This window comes from Silurus aristotelis (assembly GCF_946808225.1).
Source record: "Silurus aristotelis genome assembly, chromosome: 23".
NCBI lineage: Eukaryota > Metazoa > Chordata > Actinopteri > Siluriformes > Siluridae > Silurus > Silurus aristotelis.
Window position 1 is genome coordinate 8,746,565 of NC_139596.1, and position 25,907 is coordinate 8,772,471.

Genomic DNA, 25,907 nt, shown 5'->3' on the forward strand with positions numbered 1-25,907 from the left:
AACATGCAGTATCATGGCTGTTGAAGCTCTTTTTTGTGTGTGTGTGTGTGTGTGTGTGTGTGTGTGTTGTATTCTATGCCTTATTTTATATAAACCTATCTAATGTAACAAACAGCACTAAAATGTACTGTATGCAAAGATCTATAACATTTTAAATGTTTACACAGACCCATTTGTATAAAAATTATAAGTAATTATTTAATTAATTAATTGTGATTATGAATAATAAGTGCTTTTGCTAGTCAGTTAGAGCAGTTAAATACTTGCAGGTTATGATGCAGCAAGTGACGTAAGAAAGCCACCTGGTGCTGACTGAAGGTACTACAATGTCATTAAATCGGAAAGTAATTTGGATGACAAAGATATAAATGTCCAACCCTGAGGAAATCCATTCAGACATGAGGAGAACATGCAGAAGAACTAAAGCTCAGGATCAAACCCTACATCTGATTGACAAAACCTACACACCAGACTGTTGCATATTCGGAGAATCTTTATTACATGTCATTACACAATGAAATATACACACACTGGGTGCTGTAATCACGCCTCCTTCACCTCTTGCTGTATAAACGGTTGATATTTGATGCGTAAAGCCTCGCTCGTCATGCTGTTTGTGAGGGCTCTCTCGATTATTGAGCCTAAAGAAACAGATAATCATAACATCAAAACCATTAACAGGAGCATCACCTCTGAACAAACACACAGAAGCTGTATACTTGTCACATGTACAGGTACTTAACAGCACAGTGAAAGTCTTTCTTTGGATATCCCACTGATGTTAGAAGCCAGGGGTCAGAGCACAGGGTCAGCAATGATACAGTGCCCCTGAAGCACTGAGGGTTAACCACTGAGCTCCCACTTCCCCGACACAGAGGATCATACGTTTCATCACAATACCACAACTCATAAGTCATAAACAGTATTCATACAGCACGTCCACTCATATGATTGGATAAGAGACGCTTCAGAAGTCAATCCCTCCGCTCGCCATGTAAAATTCCTCACAGAACGGTAACTATAGTTACAACGGTTACTATAGAAGAGTTAACCGCAGCATCAGAGAACTTTACAAACACATTTCAGAAGCAGCTCGCTGTCCTGCTTTAAAGCATTTCTTTTTCCGGATCCATTTCCATTAATGGAGAAAAAAAAAAAAACTGCATAGTGTCGGACGTGTCACCTATTTGATGTTCATTTCTTGCTCATAAAAGTGTTTAATTGTAGGAAAGTCCGTCAAAATGAACTCACCGAATTCTGCCGGCTTATGGGAAGCGACGTCCTGAATTATGACCCGCATATTTTCTAGGATGTGCTCCTTTGGCATGTCCAGCTGTTTGGAAAAAAAAATCCTTTCCATTCATTTCAGTGAAATAAAGTGGTATACATTTGAATTTATAATTAAGGTTCCTGCTTCGGTTCGAGTGTAACTATTACTACATGTTCAAATGCCTAAAAGCCTTTATATATTATTAATTATTAGATTACCTGAATTGATTATACTATAAAAATGTGAGTAGGGTTACGGGTTAGGGTTACATTGCTATGTTATAAAGTTTAGGTTTACCGTTCCGACTTGAGTGATGACGTAGGCGTCCCCCTCCACCATGTACTCGTATCCGCTCTTGAACAACTGCAGCATCTTAGGAATATTCACTCCGACTGACCCTGAACCGAAAAAAACAACAAAAAAAAACAGTCATTTACTCATTTGAAATGAGAATCTGATATCATTTTATTTACATTCAACAGAAAAGAGGATGAAACACACGGACCTCGTTTGCTCTTCGGGAATTTCTTCCTCAGTTTGTTTTTTAAAGGCAGGAGCTTCGGGACGATGTCAGGGACAGCCAGGTAAAAATCTGCGGTGATTTCGTCTTCTAAAATCTACCAAGAAACAAACCCAGACATCGGTTTGGCATCAACAGCTGTTTCTATTTCGCCGCTTCGGTTTGGTGTCTCCAATTCGTTTCGTTCATAATGTTATGCTTAAATATTTAATACTGCCCTTGAATGCCGTTCCACAGAAACGAGCTGCCTATACGATGCTTAGAACATGCATCAGAAGGAAATAGAGGATATGCTAAACTGTTACAGTAGCATTGGATAAAATGCTGCTTCTTGCTGGAATTAATATTCCAAAAGAAAACATTGCATCGGTACAAGACAAACGAGTGCGTGTAATTCATTGTGATTATGGAATTTCAAAACCACTTTCTGTGCACAATTACCTTGTCATTATATCAACTTAATAACACTGCAATCTCACATTCCTTCTCCTGGTAATTTATCAACACGTCTACGGTACATTTTGATGATTATAATGTTTCATTTAAACTCAATCAAATCAAATTTTATTCGTCACATACACATACATACAGAGTACCACATGCAGTGAAACGCTTTTTACGACTGTCCAGCATTTAAACATAAAAAGGAATAGAATTAAGGGTAAAAATAAACCAAAAAAAAAAAAAAAAAAAAGGTAGATAAATAAAAAGTATAAACTGTATAAAATATGAAACTATATGTATATACATGAATGAGTATGACAGATATTGAAAGTACAAATTGAAGTGATTTAGTGATTGTCCTTAAAGTGTCCATGTGCAGTGTGATGTGATATAATAACGAAACACTCCAGAGACAATATTCGTTTGAAAATCCATAAAAAAAAAAAAAAAAATCGCTTATTAAAGCATTTGTTTACCAGCGTATCCAAGTGAATGAGGACATTTTTGATGGCTTTGTCCCACACTACCTTATCTGTACACTGTCCATATAAAAGCTTACAAGCTCCCATTCAAAGCAAAGTTGAATTACGATATAATTTAGCACCACAGGCCGTTTTCCTATTTTATTTTTAAGATATTTAAAGCAAATGTTGACATTCCTGATAATTTCGTCTTATTTCCACAGTCAATATTCTATTAATTAAGGATAAAATTATGATGTTAAAGACGTAACCTCTATGTAGTAAAATGTCAGTGAGTGTACGTTTCTACAGTAGTAGCAGTACAGCTGCAGGCTGAAATATCACCTGAAACTCAGTAGACGTTTTTTTCTGCAGTTAATATTTGCATTCATTATTCCTCTGTATTATATCTGTCAAACACAAACACCACCACCGAATACAAATAAAGTTTAAACACACTGAAAACTGTTAATGAAGAGCTTCCTCAGTGCTATCCATCATTTAAAGGCTGCTTCTGTAGAAACTCGTTCTACAATGCAATCTACAAAACTTATTGATACAATTATTCTTTTTTTCTTGGAGTTGAGATAAACATTGTTTAAATTAAGGCAGTTTTAAAGGCAAATTTCTTTTTTTATGAGAACACCCAAGAAAAGAAGCTGCAGTTTATGTATACAGTATTGAGTTGGTGGTAATCAAATTACCTTTAAAATCTGATGGTTTTGATATAATGACTGACTGGTTGGTTTTCTGACCTGAATGACTGATTGGTTGGTGTATTAATTGATTGAAGGAATAAGTAAAAGATTATTTGAATCACTGATGAACTTTTTATAATTAATTGATCGTTTGACTGACATCAACTGAGGCCTTGGACTGGGAAAAAAAATTGGACTAAAACATGGACTGAAGTGTGGACTGACGGATTTACAGACCCTCCTGGAGCAGCTAATACATTCTTAAAAAGAAAATTGATTAACTTGTTTGAGGTTTTAATTTTAATGTTAGCATGTCACACCTTTTCAATAAGTTCAGCTCCTCCCACTGCATCTGCTCCATGCTCTATAGCCACTCTGGCTTCCTCTGGATCCTAAAACAACAAAACAAAAAAAACCTGACCATCAGATACACAACAGAACCCTGTTACAATCAGGACACTTACAATCCCATTTAAAATCACACTCAGCTGAACAGAGAGCACAGACACAAGCAGATACTTACCTCTGTGAAGACGACGACTTTGTTCGCGTCGGCTTTAAATGGATGAGGTAAATGAACCGTGCTAACGAAGGGGTCCACTTTTTTCTGAAAGAAAAGAAAAAAAGGGAGTTATTTTTGTAACTATCAGATTATGTATAATATGTTGGGAGAGTTTGTTTTGTGGTTGAATGCCACAGGGCTTCAGTGTGTCTCCATAAAGCTGCAAAACATCCATATTTTTGGTGTTCGAATGGGATATAAAACGTATTTTTAAAACATACAGAGTCTCTTTTTCTATTCTATTTCATATGCATAATCCAACAGTGACAAAAAGATTTCTGGAAAGGGAAAGAACAGTTTTTTTTAGAAAAAAAAATGCTACTGTACTGAGAGCCTGTTTGAGGATTAAAAAAAAACAAAAAAAAAAACATTTAAACTTTCCATTATGTCAAAAACCCTTTTTTCACTTGATCATGATTCCGGTCACATTCTAGCATTTCATCACATTACCACATCACCCAAGCACCTAATCACATTTAAATATTTCTAAACATTCTCCCTTCAGCATCCCCCAGTCTGGTAATGTGAGACATGTGTAAAGAATTGTGTTACTGTGTAAAGAACCAGTTCAAAGAACAAATTGTGTGTTGTGTACCTTTTTCTCTAGTTTCATATCCAGCTTCAGATTAATGAAAAGAGGCTGATCTTCCGGGGTAAAATCCAGCTTCGGAAAGCTCTTCAACATGTCCACAGCAACACCCGCATCATACACCTGTTTGGGATAATGTCTCGCTACGTACACGTCATCGATGGGCTCCCAGGCTGTCAGGCCGTACGGCTTATGACGACCCGTGTCGTCGATTTTCTGTTTCTCTTTCTTCTTCTCTTCTTGCTTTACTTCCTTCACCGCCCCCTTTTCGACTTTTCTCTCCCTCTTAGACGCCCTGCTAAAAAAAAAAAAAAAAGGTCCACAATTTGTTTCATGCATGCCAAAAATTGGTAAATAAAAAAAAAGTACAAGTTAGAAGCTTGTGACTGCGATTCTCATTGCTATCACCTAGTAACACGGCTCTTAATGGGCAGAATATTAAATCATCGAGCGTAGTGAAGTGAACATGGAAAAAAGTGAACGAGGAACGAGTCCAAATTTCCAAACAACAAAACAGTTATATTTTACAAAATATAAGAAAAAAAAATTATACACCAACCAGGTGTAACTTTATGATAACATTTACATTACAGCAAAGTGAAATTCTTCCTTCGCATATCCCAGCTTGCTTAAACGGGTCAGAGCGCGGAGTCAGAATGCAGGGTCAGCCATGATACGGCGCCCCTGGAGCACAGGGAGTAAAGAGAATTGCTCAAGGGTGGCAGCTTGGCACTACTGGGGCTTAAACGTGATGACCACCTGCTTAATATTGTGTTGGTCTCCCTTTTGCTGCAAAAACAGTCCTGATCCATCGAGCAATAACACCATTAACATTTACAGCAATTTGAGCTACAGAAGCTCATCTTTTGGATCAAACCACACGGACCAGTCTTTGCTTCCCACATGCATAAATGAGCCTCGGCTGCCCACGACCCTGTCGCCGATTTACCACTGTTCCTTTCTTGGACCACTTTTGATAGATGCTGACCACTGCAGACCAGAAACAGCCCACAATTGCAGTTTTGGATATGCTCTGACCCAGTCGTCTGGACATCAACATTTTTCTGTTGTTAAACTCGCTCACATACTTACTCTTGCCCATTTTTTCTGCCTCTAACACATCAACTTTGAGAACGAAATGTTCACTTGCTGCTTAATAATATCCCACACACTAACAGGTGTTTAACATGATGAAGAGATAACCAGTGTTATTCCCTTCACCAGCTATAATGTTATGCCAGGCTGGTGTATATTTAGTTCTTACAAACTGAAACATATAACTGCTCTGCTTTTCCCTCGAATCCCCTTTATTCTATTAAATGCACTGCTATAAAGAATGCTCACTTGGCTGCTGCAGCGTAGGTCCTCACAGAATGACTTCTTGCTGCATTCTGAGACGGACATAGAGAAGATGCAGCGTTGGAGATGAGGATCTGTCTCTGACACCCAGCCAACACTGTTGAAACCAAACATTCAATATTTATTATAAAATAAATTAAAAACACGTTGTAGGGATGCAGCATGTCAGACAGCTCGTGGTTCTGGATCATGTGCTTGTAATAAACCAAACAACATCTATATGAAAAAATGTGGAAATATATGATATGATGAACGGCGCATTTATTCTTAAATTAGACAAGAAATGTGCAAATACAAAGTGTTTACAATATCATTGACAACAGAAAGAAACGAAATCCATAAACCTGACCTCTCATTAAACTCCTCGCGGAGGCTGCCATGTTTACCGGTGCCGCTGTTTTAACGTTCCGTGTGTGCGCAAAATAAGCTGTTTAATAGTTCCGGTACAACAAAATATATAACAAACTTAGATATTTAACTTTGGATAAAGGTCACAAGAGATGTCTGTTATTAGCGTAAAAGACGAGAAAAAAGTATCGTATATGAAAGAAAAAACTATTTCCTTTATTTTTGGCAACAGTGTCATTCAAAAAGCAATTAATTCTATAATGTTGTATAATATTTTCAATATATTCAACTCGAAGATTTAAATAAATGGACTATCAACCATTTCCATGAACATTCTGCATAATATATTGTGTAGGATTTAATTTCTTCATTAAACACAGTGCTGCCTGTTTACTAACTTTTCCCAGTGGCTATTTCAGAACCTGGGAATGCAGCGAGTTATTTTTACACACCCGCATTCCGGAAAACCCCGCCATCCACGATGCGATTGGTTGAGAGCGCATCCTTGAGTGCTTTTTACCCAATGGGAAATGTCACTCCGTGTTTACACAAAGCATCAGCCAATCAGAGTGTGTAACGCGTGATGCGGTGGGGAAAAAAAGTGACGTGAGTCGAGCTGAAGCCATGATTGTTGTCCTTCCAGCTGTCTGGGTAGGAGCCTGAAGAGCGGAGAAGACGAGCTTCGGCTGCATGTCTGGAAAGATCTCAGCCCAGCTTCTGCGTTTCCATCTCCCCAATGCAGGTACACATATAGTGCTGAGCTCCAGGACGCTGTTTGTGTTTGCTGTGTGCTGTCCTGCAGCTGTCACTCTGCCTAACTGATCCCGAGGAGAGACTTAGCCGTGCTAGCTAACGGTACAAGTGTCCTGTAACCACCAGACAGCAGGAAGAGACCTGGGCAATGCTCTCGGGTTATTTAATATTAAAAAATAAATAGAAACATATAGTTTTGGGGGTTTATTCGCCTGTCCAACAGCCTGTCTGTGTATGAGTTCACGTGTCCCGCATCGGCTGGTGACCAAATAACCTCAAAAAACTTTTTGTCTTCACTTCCACTTTCCTTAAAGTATTTAACTTATAACTTATAAGCACATGCCCTTAAATTTCACATAGACTCTATATGCACAAAAGTCTTAAGACTCTGGTTGCATAGCATTATTAAATATTCCTTCACTGGAACTAGAAGCCTCAAACCTATGACAATGCTCCTGTGCACAAAGCCAGCTTCATGAACATATAGTTTACATGGGTTGAAAGATCTTGAATGACCTGCTATAGAGCTCTGAACTCCAATCCTATTAAACATCTTCGGGATAAACGTGAACGCTCACTGCACCCCAGACCTCCTCACTCTACATCAGTACATGACTTTATTAACACAATGAATGAGCACAAATCTCCACAACTACACTCCGAAATCTAGTGGAACATCTTCCCAGAAGAGTGGAGGTTCTTATAGGAGCAAATTGAGAACTCACATTGGAATGGTATATTCAGAAAGCACATACAAACCTTAATGGTCAGGGTTCCTCAAACGTTTATCCATGAATGTAATATACAGTGTATATATATATATATATATGAGAGAGACAGAGTGACAGAGAGAGAGAGAGAGAGAGAGAGAGAGAGAGAAATAGCCTTTACATTGTCTTTGTATGATTAATGTGTGTTCCAGTGCAACTTTTTATTTTTTGCTGAAAAATCCATCAGTTATAAGTTATCCTTTGCCAAAATATATACCAAGTGGGTCAAACTGTCCATGCTGAAACCCTTATATTATAACGACTCTCCCCCATTCTTTTTTGAAGCTCTGCCCCAGGATAGTAGGAAACTAAGCGTTTCCAAACAGACGTCAGTTTTCATTAACAATTATGCCATTCTAGCAGACATCCTTATCCATTGCTGTTTATAAATATCTCCTTCATGGCGAAACAGGAATTCTCTGCTACTTAATCCACTTTTCCTCAGGTCACACCTTGATTGATTGTGTTCGTAAATAATACTTTACTCATCAGGTAGGTTATTTGTTTCAAGTGAAGGGGATAAATCATGTGTTGCACCTTTTTTGTTGATAAGTCCATATTTGAGCCTTTATTACCGTCGTATAATATTTATTAACCATAACCTGTGTTCACAGCAGTAATACAAAACTGCTTTTAATTCTCCCAGCACTTTATCAGCTGGTCAACATAGTCCTACCAGCTTGGCATGCACTAAATAAATAACCAGATAAATCATACAAACACATATGAGCTACACTTTCCCAAAGACTATAAGCATATGGAATATGTTTTGACAAATAACAAAGAGAAATACGTGTGTTTGTTCCAGAGCCTTGCAGATCCACAATCACATCCCTGTTTTAGAAATTGAGGAACATTTACCACTGACAATGTGTTGGATCTTAAAGGTTTAGTAGCTGAATGTATTTAAAGCATATGTGCAATGGTAAAAGCTGACCATCTGTTTAAAACAGAACACAAAGCCATATATAGGATTCTAAGAGTAAGTGAAGGACTACTGATAGTAATATGTAGTTTATATGTTGATATTTTATATATAATCTATATATAACTCTTTACATGGGCTTGTTTTTAAGCCCCCTGACCTGTTGAAACTCCTGCGATCAGGTTTCAGCTGTCGTCCAGCATTAGTGCCCAGTGTGTGTATCCGGCCAATCAGGTTACAGTGTGTACAGATGAAACGAGTCTGTTGGGGAAACGTTTCACATGGCCTAAAGCTGAGCGTGGATTTTGCCTCCTGTAATTGCGTCTATTTTTTGTTCTGCTATGCAACGACTCCTGGAGAGCCGCATAGTAAATGAGCTCATATTGCTCAAACTGCTTTATGAGCTTCCCCTGTTTCCAAATGAGGCAATTACTTGCAGTGTTTAGAAGTGTTGTTTGTAGTTTCTTGCATATCGACCAGTTGGACAGTTGTAGTAGCAGCAGCCTGCTGCTTAACTAATCGAAAATACAGAAAGAGATACGACTGCAAGTTATTTGTCTGCTGTGCCTAGTAAATTTTTATTACACATGTAATACATTACTACATTTAAATGCATGCAAGTACCTTTTTTTTCTTTAAGGTTTTCAGATGTCAGACCTCAGTTTATAAGATAAAACCTGACTTGGGTGTGGAATTATGTGTATCTTGAGCCCGTTCTGATTTCCTAGCAAGATGTGGATTATTATCTTACAGCCAGCAAAATGTTTATGAAGTTTTTGGTTTCCGAAAGTGCATTAACTTATTCTCATTTTGCGTAATATTACATTCCACTTTTACACCATCTTCTCGGAAAATTCAGAATACCTGATTGTAAATTACCAAGAAGTTTGTTAGTTCATGCATGTAATGTGCAAGTACATAAACATAAACTTTCGAGATCGAATGAACAAAATCCCAGCTGTTGAAATGTTTACATAATGAACAGTGTAATGGAAAATGTATTTATTTGGATTGTATTGATAAGCCAAGTCAAGTTTATTTCTATAGCGCTTTTCACAACAGACATAGTCTCAAAGCAGCTTTAGAAAATGTAACAGTTAAGGTGAACGATGTGTATTTATCCCTGATGAGCAGCCATGGTGACTGTGGCAAGGAAAAACTCCCTTAGATATTATGAGGAAGAAACCTTGAGAGGAACCAGACTCAAAAGGGGAACCCATCCTTATTTGGGTGATATCAAGACTGTGATTATAAATCTAAAAACAATACAAAACACCAGAGAGTGAGAACTAACATGAGCACTTTAATGTAAGATTATGAGTAATTTTCTTTCTACAGTCTTATACAGTCATTTGAGATTATGGAACCAGGAGCTACTGAGCAACTCATAAAATAGCTCAACATTTGCGATCATCACAGATCCAACACCAGCTTCTCCATGCCAGAGCCTTTAAACACTCAAGGAGGTCCAGTGTCCAAACTCCACATGAAGTGGGATCTAATTGGCACTGGTACATCTCTAGATGGTTCGGGATGTTTGCGAGTTCGGCATCTACTTCTTTAAAGGACCACAATCTTCATAAGGTGGGACTTATGAAGATGCTGCTGTTCATAATATTAACAAGCACAAGTTAATAATGTGCATTTAATCACATTTACTGGAGCACAAGTTTATGATATGTGACGTATGTTATGTGTAGGCTTTGCTAAAAAGATACTTCTTTAATCTGCACTTAAACTGGGAGAGTGTGTCTGAGCCACGAACACTGTCAAGAAAACTACTCCAAAGTTTAGGAGCTAAATGTGAAACAGTGGAAGCTAATCCCATGCCTTCTAATAATATTTCCCAAGGGAAGAATGTATATTGTGAAAAGCAGGGGTCCTAGAACTGAACCTTGTGGCACCCCATAATTTACTTGCATTAACCTGGATAGCTCTCCATTTTTCCAACTCTTTTACTGTTGATCTAACCAGCACTTGAAGGCAGAATGTTCAATATGTAGTTCTATATTGTGAAATTATTCTATTGTAATGTCACCCTGCCACACCAGAATTTTGTTTAAACAAATGTTCAAAGTTTTGTATACACGTAAATGCCTAGAGTCAGTCATATAGCAGCGTTAGCCAGAGTAGCCAGAAAGGTGTGACAATCTGTGGCCTGGGTTTGAAGCATCCAAGGCTGGGACTAAACATTAATATGTATAATGAACTTTCTTAGAAACACATAGTTTGTCTTATCTATTGTCTGATTGCAGACTTAAGCAGAGAACTTGTATAGATTATGTGTGCACATGGCACAGGTTTTATGTTCTTTTCGTTGTTCAGATTAACAGGTATGCCAAAGGAGAAATATGAGCCTCCAGACCCACGCAGGCTGTACACTATCATGTCAGCAGAGGAGGCAGCCAGTGGGAAGAAGTCGTACTGGGCCGAGTTAGAGATTACCGGTTAGTACTTCTGCTGTTTTTTGTTTTCTATTCGAGTCCATTTGTTAGATATGTAAAATCTAACTTGTACTGAATTGATAAAACGACTTACATTTCTGTTATGTCAGAATATTCTTCATTTTTAATTCATAGCCTGTTAAAGTTCAATTCTTCCATCGATGATTTTGCACAGGGCGTGTGAGAAACCTGAGCAGCTCGCTATGGACACTCACCCATCTGACCGCGCTGCACATCAACAACAACAACCTCAGCCGACTTCCACCTGAAATTGCCAAGCTCCCTCACCTGGTCTATCTGAACCTGTCTTCTAACAAACTACGCAGCCTGCCAGCTGAACTTGGCAACATGGTGTCTCTCAGGTACAAGCAGATCGTTTAGTGTTCAGCATAATCAACATTCTATTATCATTTAGTTGATTTGGGATATATTATATCAATTATTTAGGACATGTGCTCACATCTCCTGAATGCTGGACCAGTAGGAAATTATGCTGAAATGAAATAATGAAAGGATATTAAATATTTTTTTAAAATACTTTTTATATTACACTAGCAAATATCATGTATATATTAAGGGGATGTTTAGGAGTGTATTTATGGACAGAAAGGACTTGTTCAGACAGAAAAATAGTCACAGTAAGTTTGCTGTTTAATCTGCCAGTAAACCAAATACAGTACAAACAGCTTAATCTCTAATGATTGATAGAGCGACTTATCACAGTATTTAGTCTGTCTCTTGTCGAGTACGTTCCAGAGACAGCTTCATATTAAAGGCCGTGCATGAACATGTTATGATTACTGTGTGCCATTTATATGTCATACAAGCATACCCGTTATAGTCACTGTGCTGCTTTGAAAAAACACCAAAAAAAAAACCCATCTAGAAAACAGCGGTTTAATTTAGTTATATTGATATATTCATAACAGTCAATGGGTTTGGGGAAAATTGTATGAATTAATGATACAGTCAAAAAGAACCATTGGATTCCTGATGAATGCTTTCTTGTGTATGTTATAAAGCTCTTTTCATGATTTCCACAGGGAATTACTTTTGAACAACAACTGTTTACGGGTTTTGCCTTACGAACTTGGGCGACTGTTTCGCTTACAAACTCTCGGCCTCAAAGGCAGGTCTTTTCCTATTTCACTTAGAAACTGTATACAGTGGAACCTCGGTGTATGAGTGCCATGTAGTATGAGAATATCGGTGTACGAGCCGTTTTACTAGTAAAAAATCTAGTATTAGTGTTACTAGTTACTAGTATTTCGGGAAGACGAGCATTTTTTTTTACGCCTTTGGTTCCAGTCACAGGTTCTGCACGTCGCTCGTCACCTCCGTCCCCACGCTTCATGCCCACTCGCTTCATAGACATCGTCTCGAGTGCGTTCTCGTCGTTCTCTTGTGTGAATATTATGCTTTTTGTCTTTTTATAGTGTTTTTTTTTTAATTCACTATAAATTTTGCATCATAGATTCCCAAAAAGTGTAGTTCATTTTTAAATTTTTTTTTTTAAGAAATAAATAGGGTTCAACAGTAAGTACTAAAATAAATAAAGAACAAAAAGTTATTTATTTCTCCGTTTATAATGTATTATTTTTCATGTTTATACTTTGTCGCAAGTATATTTGTGTGTTAAATTGAGCATAAACCATTTTTTAAAGGTCTGAAATTAGCGATCGCCTGAGGTCTGGGAACAGATTAATTGCTTTTACATTAATTCTTATAGGAAAATTAACATGCGAGTATGAGAATATGGGAAAACGAGCGTTTTTCAGGAACGAATTCATCTCGTACATCGGGGTTCTACTGTATATATTATTAAAGCTTATGTGCAGCTTTAATCATTTTACAAATTTTTTAATGTGGTGTTTAATAATCCCAGGTAACCCACTGTCCCAGGATATTCTCAACCTCTACCAGGAGCCTGATGGAACAAGAAAATTATTGAATTACATGCTAGACAATCTTGCAGGTGATGTCTCTGTTGATGAGTTTACATACTTAACAATAGGCAGATCTTTTCAGTGGTCATTTAGTTTTAATTATGCATGAATAATACTTACTTTTTGGGGTGTGTGTGTGTGTGTGTGTGTGTGTGTGTGTGTGTGTGTGTGTGTGTGTGTGTGTGTGTGTGTGTGTGTGGTTTTATTTCTTTTTAAATCAGTCCACCCAGAACAACTCCCTCAAAGACCTTGGATCACACTGAGGGAACGAGACCAAACAATGCCCACAGGTTCATTCTGCCAGCTCTTCCATATGTTCCTCAACAACAACTTTGCTGACTCCATTAAATTTGCATTTACATTTACATTTATGCCATTTTGTAGACGCCCTTATCCAGAGCGACGTATCAACACCGATCCACTAGATCGCAAACTTGGATTACTATCAGCCTAAAACTCTGTTGGGAGGACCTATAGCACACTTAACAAACAAACAAACAAACAAACAAACAAACAAACGGGAAATACACTCTCATTAATACTGAATTAAAACATTTCAGTATGTATTTTATTGAAACAATTATTTTGAGTAAAATCCATTAAAAATCCAAAAAGTTTAATGGATTAGTAAGTATTTAGATGTTTTTTTCTGCTATGTGAAATTGTTTTCCTTTACATAACAGCACCAGTTCAACAACAGAAGCATAAGAGTTAGCTTCTTAACTGTAGATAGTTAAATACATTACGCATTTGTTTCGTGAGCGTTTCATATTATTTAACCTGTAATAACCTGTAATTTTTTTATTTTCATAAAACTTCATTTTAAATTTGTTTTTATTTTCACTGCTTGTAAAAAGTTTGGAAACACCCAGTGTTTTATCACTGTAAGAGACGTAACTTAACAGTATGAAGCTTTACATTGACAAAACATATGCTATACTTTATACTTTTTCTCCTCTAGCATGATTAACAGCTTTATACACTCTTGGCATGCAGACAGTTTGTTTCTCCAAATATTCATTGAACATACTTTGCTATGCCTCTTGTAAAACTTACCAGTTTTCTTCACTAGTTTTTCGCGTTTTTCGCGATCCAGTTCATCCCAGAGCAGTTCAGTAGGATTTGGGAAGGCCATACCAGGACTGGGAAGGCCATACCATGATATATAACACACAAAATGACTGTTTGCTCTCTAAATAACACTTATAGAACTGGGATGTATGCTTCAGATCACTGTCTTGCTGTATGATGAAGTAACCACAGTCCAGTTGGTTCAGTATTTATTTTATGCAGGTATGTCTCCAACCTTCCCTGCTCCAAAACAACCCGAAAACATTAAACCTCTATCTTCATGTTTGACTGTAGGTGTAAGAGTCTTATCTCCTTATCTCTGTCTTATATAAGTTCATCTCTCAGAGGCAAAAATGTCCAATTTGCTCTCATCTGTCCAAAGAAATTTCATTCACTGTCCAGTTTTTGTGTGTTACCTTATTTGTTGTATATCAACAAAAGGAACATACTTCTTCTTCTTCTTCTTCTTCTTTTGGCTTCTCCCATTAGGGGTCGAACATCCGTCTCCAAACCCCTTGTCCTCCACATCTGCCTCCTTCAACCCAACGACCTGCATGTCTTCCCTCACCACATCCATAAACCTCCTCTTTGGTCTTTCTCTTTTCCTTCTTTCTGGTGGCTCCATCCTCAGCATTCTCCTACTGATATACCCCATGTCCCTCCTCTGCACATGTCCAAACCATCTCAATCTCGCCTCCCTCGCTTTGTTTTCATAACGTCCTACATGCTGTCCCCCTAATAAACTCATTTCTAATCCTGTCCATTGTCGTCACTCCCAACGAAAACCTCAACATCTTCAGCTCTGCTACCTCCAGCTCCACCTCCTGTCTTTTACTCAATGCCACTGTCTCTAATCCATACAACATCGCAGGTCTCACCACAGTCCTGTAAACTTTCCCTTTTACTCTTGCAGATACTTGTGTCTAAAAAAAAAAAACATTAGGTGTTTCCAAACTTTTAATAGCCACTGTAATTTAGTTATCAACCTAACCAAAGTACCCTAATGCTTTCGTCTTTGTACTTACGCTCATTGCTCTCTAATTTAATTCTCGCTTGTATGAAATTCTTTATTTGCAGTTTGTTTGTTTGTTTGCGCTCCTCCATCATAGTTGATTTCCAAATGAGTTCCTGTGCATGTACGTGTTTACTACATAGGGGTTTAACATCGTAGTGAAGAGCAATAAAACATGTAAATGTCATAAATATAAAATATTAAATAGCTCAAATTTTCAAAAGATTTCACCACATGTGGCTGATTTGGGTATAATAGTGTGAAGTAGATAAGCAATAGCACCATAGAGTAGATTGACAATATATAACATTATTTATAGTATTTATTGCATTCTGTTATCTTAATAAGCATATTATGATAAGATCTTTATGTTGCTTATGATCATCCAATTACGGTTTAACTGGACTTCAGTAAATGCTGATGTCTAATTTTTAATCTATAATAACAGGGGCATGTCTACATCACTGTTTTTCTTCCTTGTGTCTTGTATTATCGTGCTTTATTTCTTGTGATTACTTTATTTACATGTTTTTTAAATGATAAAGGACAAAAAATCATATTCTGAACTTTTCTTCTCCAGCTGTTTTCACTGTAATGTGCTACAACGTGCTTTGTGATAAATATGCAACAAGGCAGCTGTACGGCTACTGTCCTTCCTGGGCTCTTAACTGGGAGTATAGGAAGAAAGGCATCATGGAGGAGATCACCAGCTGTGATGCTGACATCATCAGTTTGCAGGTATGTGAGCCAAAATAAAAACAGCTGTATATATCCCATAATTAATAATTACAATTATTAAAGCAGCCAGTTTAAGGTCCCCTGGTGGTCTAGTGGTTAGGATGTGGCACTCTCACCGCTGCGGCCCGGGTTCGATCCCCGGTCAGGGAACCGACCCCAGCCACTCTCAGTGCTGGTCCCAAGCCCGGATAAATGGGGAGGGTTGCATTAGGAAGGGCATCCAGAGTAAAAACATGTGCCAAAACAAACATACGGATGATCCGCTGTGGCGACCCCTAATGGGAGAAGCCGAAAGAAAGTTTATTTTAAAGTTTATAGGCATGAGCTTCGGTGGATATAAAGCCCATGAAAAATTGTAAATAATTAGCTGTAAAGTAAATCTTTTAATATACATGATATGGACAAAAAGGATTGGGACACCTGACAGTTCCAGCCGTATGTGGTTCGTCCCCAAACTGTTACCAAAAGTTGGACACAATTGTTCAGGACGTGTTTGGATGTGCATTTGAATTTTTCCTACACTTGAACTAGGAGACCCAAACGTGTTTCAGCATGACATTGACCCTGTGCACAAAGCGAGTTCTATGAAAACATGCTTTACATGAGTTGACGTGGAAGATCCCGAGTGTCCTGCTATAAATATCTGACCTCTCAACCCTATTAAACACCATTGGGATGAATTGGAACGCTGACTGCACCCCAGACCTTCTCACATTACATCAGTACCTGCCTTTACTAAAACCCTTGTGGTTAAATTAGCACAAATCTCCACAATCACACTCCAAACATATTTTGGAACATCTCCCTGGAGAAATCGAGGTCATTATAACAATAGAAATTGTAAATGTCGAAATCTTCTGGTCAGGTGTCCACAAACTTTTGTCCAAATATAGTAGATATGCCTTATTCTCGAAGCATCTGAGCTTTTGCCCATAATCGTTTGGTCTTGTGCAGGAGGTGGAAACAGAGCAGTACTACACATTTTTTTTGGAAACTCTAAAGGAGCGTGGATATGACGGGTATTTTTGTCCGAAGTCTCGTGCCAAACTCGTGTCCGAGCAGGAAAGGAAGCATGTGGACGGCTGTGCTGTGTTCTTCAAAACAGAAAAGTGAGTCCATGTTTTTGCTGTTATTATATTGTTATTATTATGGGGGAAATGTCAGTGCTTTTATTGATGTTTTCTCTTTAAATTGGTCATTTTTAGATTTGCACTGGTTCAGAAACACACAGTAGAGTTTAATCAAGTGGCCATGGCCAACTCGGAAGGCTCAGAGGTCATGCTGAATCGGGTGATGACCAAAGACAACATCGGAGTAGCCGTGGTGTTGGAGGTGAAGAAAGAGCTGTTTGGAGGTACGCATATAACTCGTGGAACGATTTTAATCAAGACCTACAAAAGGGTCATGCAGTTTAAACCAGGCAGGAATAGAGTAAGAAATTCACCCAGAACGTTATTAGGAGTTTAGTTATGTTATTAGTTATTATGCAGTGTATAAAATCAAGCTTTGGATAATGTTCACATCAGTGTCATGACTGTTGGTGACTGACTGGCTGTGTGAATTTATGGATGGTTACTTTCCATTTTTTTTGTTCTGTGACATCTGCTAATATTGTAATTGTTTTATTTCCCAGTAGATGGCAGTAAATAACATCTCCAGCATTTCTTATTAAAACTTTCATTAGTAGGTAACATCAGCATGCCTCAGACCTCTGTGTCGTTGACCTTAGTTAGGGGTGGTCACTGTCTTTTTGATTATATGATGAATAGGATAATGTTTGCTAAATCTAACCACATACACTATATAGCAAAAGTATGTGGACACCTGACCAGTCACACTAATGGGTGCTTGTTGAACATCCCATTATAGATTAGTCTTTGCTTGGTTATTATAACTGCATTTTGTCACTAGATGATTGGGGATCTGTGCTCATTTAGCTACAGGAGCATTACTGAGGTCAGGCACTGGTGTCAGGTGCGGAGTAGGGTCACAAAGGGGTAAGAACTTCAGCTGGTGAATTTTGGAAATATTGAATAGTTGAAAACTTACCAGGAATTAATGGGAAATTACAGGAATTTTAGGTGAATTAGTTAGAAATTTGGGGACATATATATATATATATATATATATATATATATATATATATATATATATATATATATATATATATATATATATATATGACAACTGTACATTTTTAAGCAGGTTTCACACATACTTGATCAGCATCAGATGAAGAGGTGTGAACCTGCTCCGTTTGTCTCAGGCATTACTGAGTCATTTAACACTTTGTGTAACTTCTGGTAATCATCCTGCTTTAGAACCACAGAGGAACCACTTATAGCACCTCCTCTGCTAATCAGTGTTGACATTCACATCAGATTCATCAGATCGCTATAATAATGTGACCACACAGGAAATAACTGTTGTCTGTAGACCAGCATTACGGTTGACAGCTTGGTTTATTAGTGGAACTTTTGGTTTCAGGGAAGAATCAAGTTCTTTGGTGAAATCATCTGCCTCAATCTAGTATCAATGTGGTACTTCAGTTTGATCAGAAATGTGGTAAAGGTAGTTCTTTATGTATGCTTTTTTTTTTTTTTACTCTTTTATGGGCTTTCAGCAGTTCCCATTATGATAATTACTCATGATCAGTTCTGATATGGAAGAATGTGTCACTCTCACAAATGAGACTATGGTGCTTTCATCTGCACCATCATCATCATCATGATGAATAATATCAAAAAAATGTTTTCACAAATAAAAAAAATAAATGAATAAAACATTTACATTTGCGGCATTTAGCAGACGTCCTTGTCCAAAAGTGCTTTAAGTCTCTAGCAATGAATAAATCCACACTGGTACACTAGATTACAAACTTAATATAAATCAGACTATAACTCTTGATTTTCAGTAAGCAAACTTGGAAAGTGCTAATTTAAGTGTTTCAGGAAGAGGTAGGTCTTCAACCTTCGCGTAAAGATAGCCAGGGACTCTGCTGTACGGACATCTAGGGGAAGTTCATTCCACCACCGGTTCATTCCAGAACAGAGAAGAATAATGTAATTGATGTGAAAATGAGAAGAATTATAAAGACAAGGTGTTTAGTTTCTTATGGACATAGTTAAAACATTTTAATGTTAAGTAAATGCTTTCCAATTACTGATAATAAGTACAAAAAGCAATTTGGACATTTTCAAAAGGACAGACAGACAGACAGAATCCATAGCAGTGCAGAGATGTGAGGACATTGTTGAGAAGTACAAGTAGAAGGTTCTAAGGTTATGGCATAAAAAATGTGCAAGCTGAATAAACAAGTCCACCATATATATATTATATAATTCATTAATGTAAAATATTAGGCCGAATGTACAGTAAGGTATATACAGTGGTGTAGCCTGATTTCTTATTTTTTGCATGTTTGTCACACTTTAAAAGAGAGGAGGAAGACGTCTACAGAGACGGCAGGAAAAGGAGAAATGTAGGAGACTGGAGGTTCGGGGTGGTACTTTAAATGTTGGTACTATGACTGGTAAAGGGAGAGAGGTAGCTGATATGATGGAGAGGCGAAAGGTAGAGATGATGTGTGTTTAGGAGACCAAGTGGAAAGGGAGTAAGGCCAGAAACATTGGAGGTGGATTTAAGCTGTTCTTTTATGGTGTGGATGTAAAGAGAAATGGTGTAGGGGTCATCCTGAAGGAAGAGTACAGTAAGAGTGTAGTGGAGGTGAAGAGAGTTTCTGATGAACTTGAAGCTGGAAGTTGAAGGGGTGATGATAAATGTCATCAGTGCCTCTGCTCCACAAGTGGATTGTGAGATGGAGAAAAAGGAAGAATTCTGGAGTGAATTAGATGAAGTGGTAGATGTTATACCTAAGAATGAACGATTGGTGATTGGGGCAGATTTCAATGGGCATGTAGGTGAAGGGAACAGAGATGATGGGTAGGTACGGCTTTAAGGTGGTAGATTTTGCTAAAAGGTTGGAAATTACAGTGATGAACACGTATTTTAAGAAGAAGGAGGAGCATAGGGTGACGTATAAGAGTGGAGGTAGGTGCACACAGGGGGACAATGTTCTATGTACGAGATGCAACCTGAAGGAGATTGAAGACTGTAAGGTGTTGATGGTGGACAGTGTAGCTAGACAGCATCGGATGGTGGTTTATAGGATGGTTTTCGAGGTGAAGAAGAAGAGGGGGAGAGTGAATACTAAAAAAAAGAATAAGATGCTGGAAACTGAAGGAGGAAGACTGTAGTGTGAGATTCAGGGAAGAGGTCAGACAGGGGCTCGGTGGTGGTGAAGAGGTGCTGGATGATTGGGCAACTACTGTAGAAGTGATAAGGGAGGCAGCTAGAAAGGTCCTTAGTGTGACATCTGGAAATAGAAAGGAAGACAAAGAGACATGGTGGTGAAATGAGAGCATAAGGAGAAAGAGGTTGTCAAAACATAATTGGGATTGAGAGAGTGATGTGAAAAGTAGGCAGAAGTACATGGAGATGCGGCAGCAGGTAAAGAGGGATGTTGTCGAAAGCCAAGGAAAAGGCATATGAGCAGCTGTATGAGAAGTTGGACACTAAGGGAGGAGAAAAGTATTTATACAGATTGGCCAGGCAGAGGGACCGAGCTGGGAAGGATGTGCTGCAAGTTAGAGCAATAAAGGATGGAGATGGAAATGTGTTGACTAGTGAGGAGAGTGTGTTGAGAAGATGGAAGGAGTTTTTTGAGCAGCTGATGAATGAGGGAAATAAAGAGAGAGAGAGAGAGAGAGAGAGAGAGAGAGAGAGAGAGAGAGAGAGAGAGAGAGAGAGAGAAGGTTGGAGGATGTGGAGTTGGTGAAGCAGGAAGTGGATAGGATTAGTATGGAGGAAGTGAGAGCAGTGATTAAGAGGATGAAGAGTGGAAAGTCAGTTGGACCAGATGACATACCGGTAGAAGCGTGGAGATGTTTAGGAGAGATGGCAGTAGAGTTTTTAACCAGATTGTTTAACAGGATTTTCGAAGGTGAGAGGATGCCTGAGGAATGGAGGAGAGTGTGCTGGTACCGATCTTTAAGCATAAGGGAGATGTGCAGACCTGCAGTAACTACAGGGGAATTAAGTTGATCAGTCACATCATGAAGTTATGGGAAAGAGAAATGAAAGCCAGGCTGAGAGAAGAGATGACCATCTGTGAGCAGTAGTATGGTTTCATGCCGAGGAAGAGCACCACAGATGCAATATTTGCTTTGAGAATGTTGATGGAAAAGAATAGAGAAGGACAGAAGGAGTTGCATTGTGTGTTTGTGGATTTAGAGGAGGCGTATGACAGGGTGCCGAGAGAGGAGTTGTGGTATTGTATGAGGAAGTCAGGTGTGTCAGAGAAGTATGTGAGGGTGTTGCAGGACATGTATGAGGACAGTGTGACAGCTGTGAAGTGTGCAGTAGAAACGACAGACTGGTTCAAGGTGAAGGTTGGACTGCATCAAGGATTGGCTCTGAGCCCTTTCTTGTTTGCAGTGGTGATGGACAGGTTGACGGACGAGGTCAGACAGGAGTCTCCCTGGACTGTGATGTTTGCGGATTATATTGTGTTTTGTGTTGAGAGTAGGAAGCAGATTAAGAAGAGCCTGGAGAGATGGAGATATGCGCTGGAGAGAAGGGGAATGAAAGTCAGTAGGAGTAAGACAGAGTACATGTGTGTGAATGAGAGGGAGGGGAGTGGAGTGGTGCCGTTGCAGGGAGAAGTGGTGGAGAAGGAGAAGGAGTTCAGGTACCTAGGGGATCAACAATGCAAAGTAATGGAGAGTGTATTAGATAAGTGAAGAAAAGAGTGCAGGCAGGGTGGAGTGGGTGGAGAAGAGTGATAGCAGGAGTGATTTGTGATAGAAGAGAATGCAAGAGTGAAAGGGAAAGTTTACAGGACTGTGGTAAGACCTGAGCATTGTGTATAAAGCAGAAGTACGTAAAGCACAATATGTGTAGAGAAAGAGGAGTATAAAAGAAATACAGTATGTAATATGTACATTGAATGTTTAATTGTACAGAAGTTATATTCAGTGTTTATACAGTGATCTAATGGTGTAGTGTAGAGTTCAGTAGGGTGATGGTGGATGGAAAAAAGCTGTCCCTTAACCTGCTGGTTCTGGTGCGTATGTTCCTGTATCTCCTTCTTGATAGAACGAGGAGGAAATGTGATTGTTCTGGAATCTCCTGATGTAAAGAGTATTGTAGTCAATGAGGAGTTTCCTTTAACAGATTTCGAACACTTCATGTTGTCCATGTGCTTTTTAAGGATATTGTACTAATTTTATACTGCAGGTTCGAAAGCACCCGCAGACAAGCAGCTTCTATTGGTGGCTAACGCTCATATGCACTGGGACCCCGAGTACTCGGACGTCAAACTCATCCAGACAGTCATGTTCCTGTCAGAGCTGAAGAGCATCGTAGAGAGTGCATTAAGCTCCACTGGGTCTACCTCAGGCAGCTCCGACTCCAGCTCCATTCCTATTGTCCTGTGTGCTGACCTTAACTCACTCCCAGACTCTGGTATGATCAAAATAGATGTAAGATGATCTTATATGGGCAAGGAAAGGCCACCTCCTGCACCACAAAACACAAAGTTTTTTTATTTGAGTAGCTATTGCAAGGCAGCATGTTTCAGTAAATGACAAAAGTACATTGGACTATAAATCTTCCTTTTGCCATATTTATAGCAATTTGTGGTGTTTAGTATTACATAAGGGCATGTGTTACTGGATATTGGGACATTTCCAAGCCTTATTTAGACCCCACTTGACTAAACCAAACCACAATAAAAACCACTAGTGTAACTAACTGCTCTAAATTGTGGTGCTTCTCTATTTCATGTTCCTTTTGTAATGAAACTAGAACTGGATTTAATTTTTTTAAATATTTTTTGTCTAAAAATTGCCTTTTGTTGCTTAACTGGATTCTAGCTTTGGATTGCGCTGTAATGCGTTACTTGTCATGCTTTTTAAGGTGTGGTGGAATACCTGAGCAACGGCGGGGTCGCCGAGAATCACAAAGACTTCAAAGAGCTACGCTACAGCGAATGCCTGAACAACTTCAGCTGCAACGGCAAGAACGGCAAACCGGACGGCAGCATCACTCACAGTTTCCAGCTGAAAAGCGCTTATGAGAGCAATCTGATGCCTTACACTAATTACACCTATGACTTTAAGGTGAAGGGCCGCGTTATATATCAGGGCTTCCCAATTCTGGTTTCCACCTTCATACATACAGTATCTGCTGAAGTTTGAAACCTGAGCTAGACTCTGGGTCTCCAGAACTGAAATCTCAAAGCCGTGTCCTCCATACTGTCTTGAGTATTAAATCTGTTATTATAGTACAAGTACATGGTACTCATCAATACTGATTTTCATACCAAAGTGAGTAACCTACTTAGTATTTATCAGTCAGGGATATCATTTAGTTCTGTTTATATCCGCTCAATTTAATAATGCCATGTAAAGCATACACGTCTTCATACACAAGTCTATTAAGTTAGATTGGCTATGTTTTTAACGCCTTGCATCAGAATCCCTTGCTGTTAAGGACCAATAGTAGCCATTCATCAAGAACATTAAACTGGGTAAAAGGGCATGTTACGAAGTGACCAATGTGGTTCAGGTTAAATTAATCACTGTGGTACATCTGATCAAAATGCAACAATGTGTGCATCTGAAAATTAGCTTTTGATCATATTTACCTTAACATGATGTTTAGGGGTTATAACCGTAATTACGATTCGGGAAGTTGTATAGTAATATGGCTTATGTGGGCCAACCAAATCTATTATCTGGTGGCATGATTATAATTGTTTATTTGTCCTCTTTATTTTAAGCGTGTCATGAAGTGTCATTGTTTTCATTATGTACGTTCATAAATTGTTTGTGCCTTTTGACAACATTGACTACGCTAGGAAATGTTTAGTTTTTTGTGCTATGCGTGAACTATTCGTTATGACGTCGTTAGCGTACTGGCCCCGAGTTCGATTCCCGGCTTTACCAAAGTTAAATAGCTTATAAATAAGGTGTTGAAAGTGAAGAATGTAACTTCTGAAAATAGTTGCTGTCTTTCTAACTATTGATATTGTTAATTTGCTACTGTTTATTGTTTTGTTATGCTTATGATTATTAAGTACTGATATATACTGTTTCTACTTGTTTCTAAAATCGCGCACACACACACACACACACACACACACACACACACACACACACACACACACACACACACACACACACACAAACCTGCTCCCCACACACAACTACTGGCAAACCTCAAATGCTTTGTTGCGTTTTGATCAGATGTACCACAGAGATTAATTCAACCTTAACCACATTGGTAGTTCTGATGTGTTGATTTTGCTTGCCTTGCAAACATTTTCTCCAGCACTGATTGTTGATGTGTGCTATAGCAACTTCTCGTTTTTACGCTGCATGTTGGTAGGAACGAACGATAGGAAGAATCTGTGATAGCTCCTCATGATATTTTCAAAGAAATCCTTGTAAAATCCTTCCAGAATGCTGATATGCTATTAATCCATATCGCGTAAAAAAGGGTTAAAAGAGTTTTAGCCTGTTTGCCAGAATTTTTGTCCAATTAGCTCAATTTGGTGATGTCTAATTTTTTTATCCCGTCACCATTGTTTATTTATTTATTTATTTGCATCTGTATCACTGTATTGTAGAGTTCTTCTTTTTCACACACCATCAGTACTTGAGTAGTATAATGAAAGCGGTATTCACAAATAATTCAATAAATGAATAAATAATATAAAAATAAAAATACATTAACCGATTCTTTAACAGCCATCACTTCTTTCGTTCCAGGGTGTGATCGATTATATTTTCTTTTCCAAGACCCACATGAATGTGCTGGGCCTGCTTGGTCCTCTGGACACCCAATGGTTGGTGGATAATTGCATTATCGGATGCCCCCATCCGCACATCCCCTCCGATCACTTCTCCCTCTTGGCTCAGCTGGAGTACCACCCTCCCTTATCGTCTCTCAACGGATTGCACCTACCCATCCACAGGTAGTGATGGAAGAAGAACACCCTCCGCTAACGGACATATCCCAAAATTTCTACAGACGTCACTTAGGAGTGAAAATTCCCCCAATCACTCCTTTTTTAACCCTTGCACAGAATTGTACTGGTACATTTTCCAGCATTATAGAAGAAGAAAAAAGCTTGATACTAAAATTAGGGTTGGGGTTCTACATTTGATACCAACGACTGAATCCAAAAGCAGCTCTCATGTCCATGTCGATGACTTGAATGTCTGTTCTGAGATCAAATATGCTACACTGATACAGTGTTCGTGTTTGTCACATATATATTTAAAGATGGAAATGTCTTTTACGTAGCAAAACATCCCACTAAAAGAGTGTGCAACGTGTTTTCTATTTTTGTCAGGAATCATGTTTTATATGTCCTCTTGTGTTTTATCCATTGGAATAGAAGAAATGCCGTTTGTAAAATAATTTATGCAAAACAATCAAAAAAACAAAAATGGCATTATTGTATGTTCTGTTTGGTGTAGCATCCGGTACTTTACAAAAATCCCCCATCTATCTCTGTCTTTGATTATGGTAGATACGTGCCTGAAACGGGACAAAGCAAGATGAGAGATTCCTATATTTGCAATGTCAGAAATTATGCAAAATCTTTTGTGATGTCCTATATGGACACCATTAAAAAGGAACTCAGCCCTACTGATTTTAACCTAGCTGCTCTATGTCTTTCTGTGTGTGTTTTTGTGTTTCCCATAAACTGTGCCTGTGCATTTCTAAGAACGTCTATAGATTTAATTATAGGAAGTAACTGAAAATATATTTTTTTAAGTTTCTGTTTGACCAATAATTGTTTTTTTCCTTTATACAGTCTGGCCATGGGCCAAATCTTTTTTAGGATCTACACCTAGGCTCTGAGCACTGAGTTTGTTTCCAATCAAAGATAAAGGCAAAAAAAAAAGCGATTCTAATTATCTCT

The 25,907-nt window shown here is 38.4% G+C and overlaps 2 protein-coding genes across 3 annotated transcripts; one reads left to right on the forward strand and one right to left on the reverse strand.

Annotated features, from left to right (window-relative positions):
• Positions 1-475: 475 nt before the first annotated feature.
• mrpl1 (mitochondrial ribosomal protein L1) lies at positions 476-6,380 on the reverse strand. The gene is made up of 9 exons (XM_083527039.1): positions 6,253-6,380; positions 5,889-6,000; positions 4,551-4,839; positions 3,917-4,000; positions 3,714-3,785; positions 1,776-1,887; positions 1,568-1,668; positions 1,252-1,333; positions 476-641 (listed from the first exon to the last, which is right to left on the reverse strand). Exons 1-9 carry the CDS (start codon positions 6,281-6,283, stop codon positions 544-546), a joined length of 981 nt encoding a protein of 326 aa, XP_083383165.1. The 5' UTR covers positions 6,284-6,380; the 3' UTR covers positions 476-543.
• A 452-nt stretch (positions 6,381-6,832) lies between these two features.
• Positions 6,833-25,640, forward strand: cnot6l (CCR4-NOT transcription complex, subunit 6-like). Of its 2 annotated transcripts, none has more exons than XM_083526988.1 (12): positions 6,833-6,993; positions 11,025-11,146; positions 11,319-11,505; positions 12,187-12,272; positions 13,029-13,118; positions 13,311-13,379; positions 15,753-15,910; positions 16,865-17,019; positions 17,116-17,264; positions 22,208-22,435; positions 22,889-23,091; positions 24,745-25,640. In XM_083526988.1, exons 2-12 carry the CDS (start codon positions 11,035-11,037, stop codon positions 24,952-24,954), a joined length of 1,647 nt encoding a protein of 548 aa, XP_083383114.1. In that variant the 5' UTR covers positions 6,833-6,993; positions 11,025-11,034; the 3' UTR covers positions 24,955-25,640. The 2 variants fall into 2 exon arrangements, with proteins under 2 accessions (XP_083383114.1, XP_083383115.1); XM_083526989.1 differs by having other exon boundaries at positions 6,842-7,738.
• Positions 25,641-25,907: the final 267 nt, after the last annotated feature.

What these genes read in the sequence shown, in the direction of transcription:
- mrpl1 (XM_083527039.1), bottom strand. Translation starts at nt 6,283, where the DNA reads ATGGCAGCCTCCGCGAGGAGTTTAATGAGAG. An exon ending in CGCGAGGAGTTTAATGAGAG is followed by an intron (nt 6,001 to 6,252) that starts GTCAGGTTTATG and finishes TGGTTTCAACAG; the next exon opens with TGTTGGCTGGGTGTCAGAGA. An exon ending in ACCTACGCTGCAGCAGCCAA is followed by an intron (nt 4,840 to 5,888) that starts GTGAGCATTCTT and finishes TTTTTTTAGCAG; the next exon opens with GGCGTCTAAGAGGGAGAGAA.
- cnot6l (XM_083526988.1), top strand. Translation starts at nt 11,035, where the DNA reads ATGCCAAAGGAGAAATATGAGCCTCCAGACCCACGCAGGCTGTACACT. An exon ending in GTGTTCTTCAAAACAGAAAA is followed by an intron (nt 17,020 to 17,115) that starts GTGAGTCCATGT and finishes GGTCATTTTTAG; the next exon opens with ATTTGCACTGGTTCAGAAAC. An exon ending in TAACTCACTCCCAGACTCTG is followed by an intron (nt 22,436 to 22,888) that starts GTATGATCAAAA and finishes ATGCTTTTTAAG; the next exon opens with GTGTGGTGGAATACCTGAGC.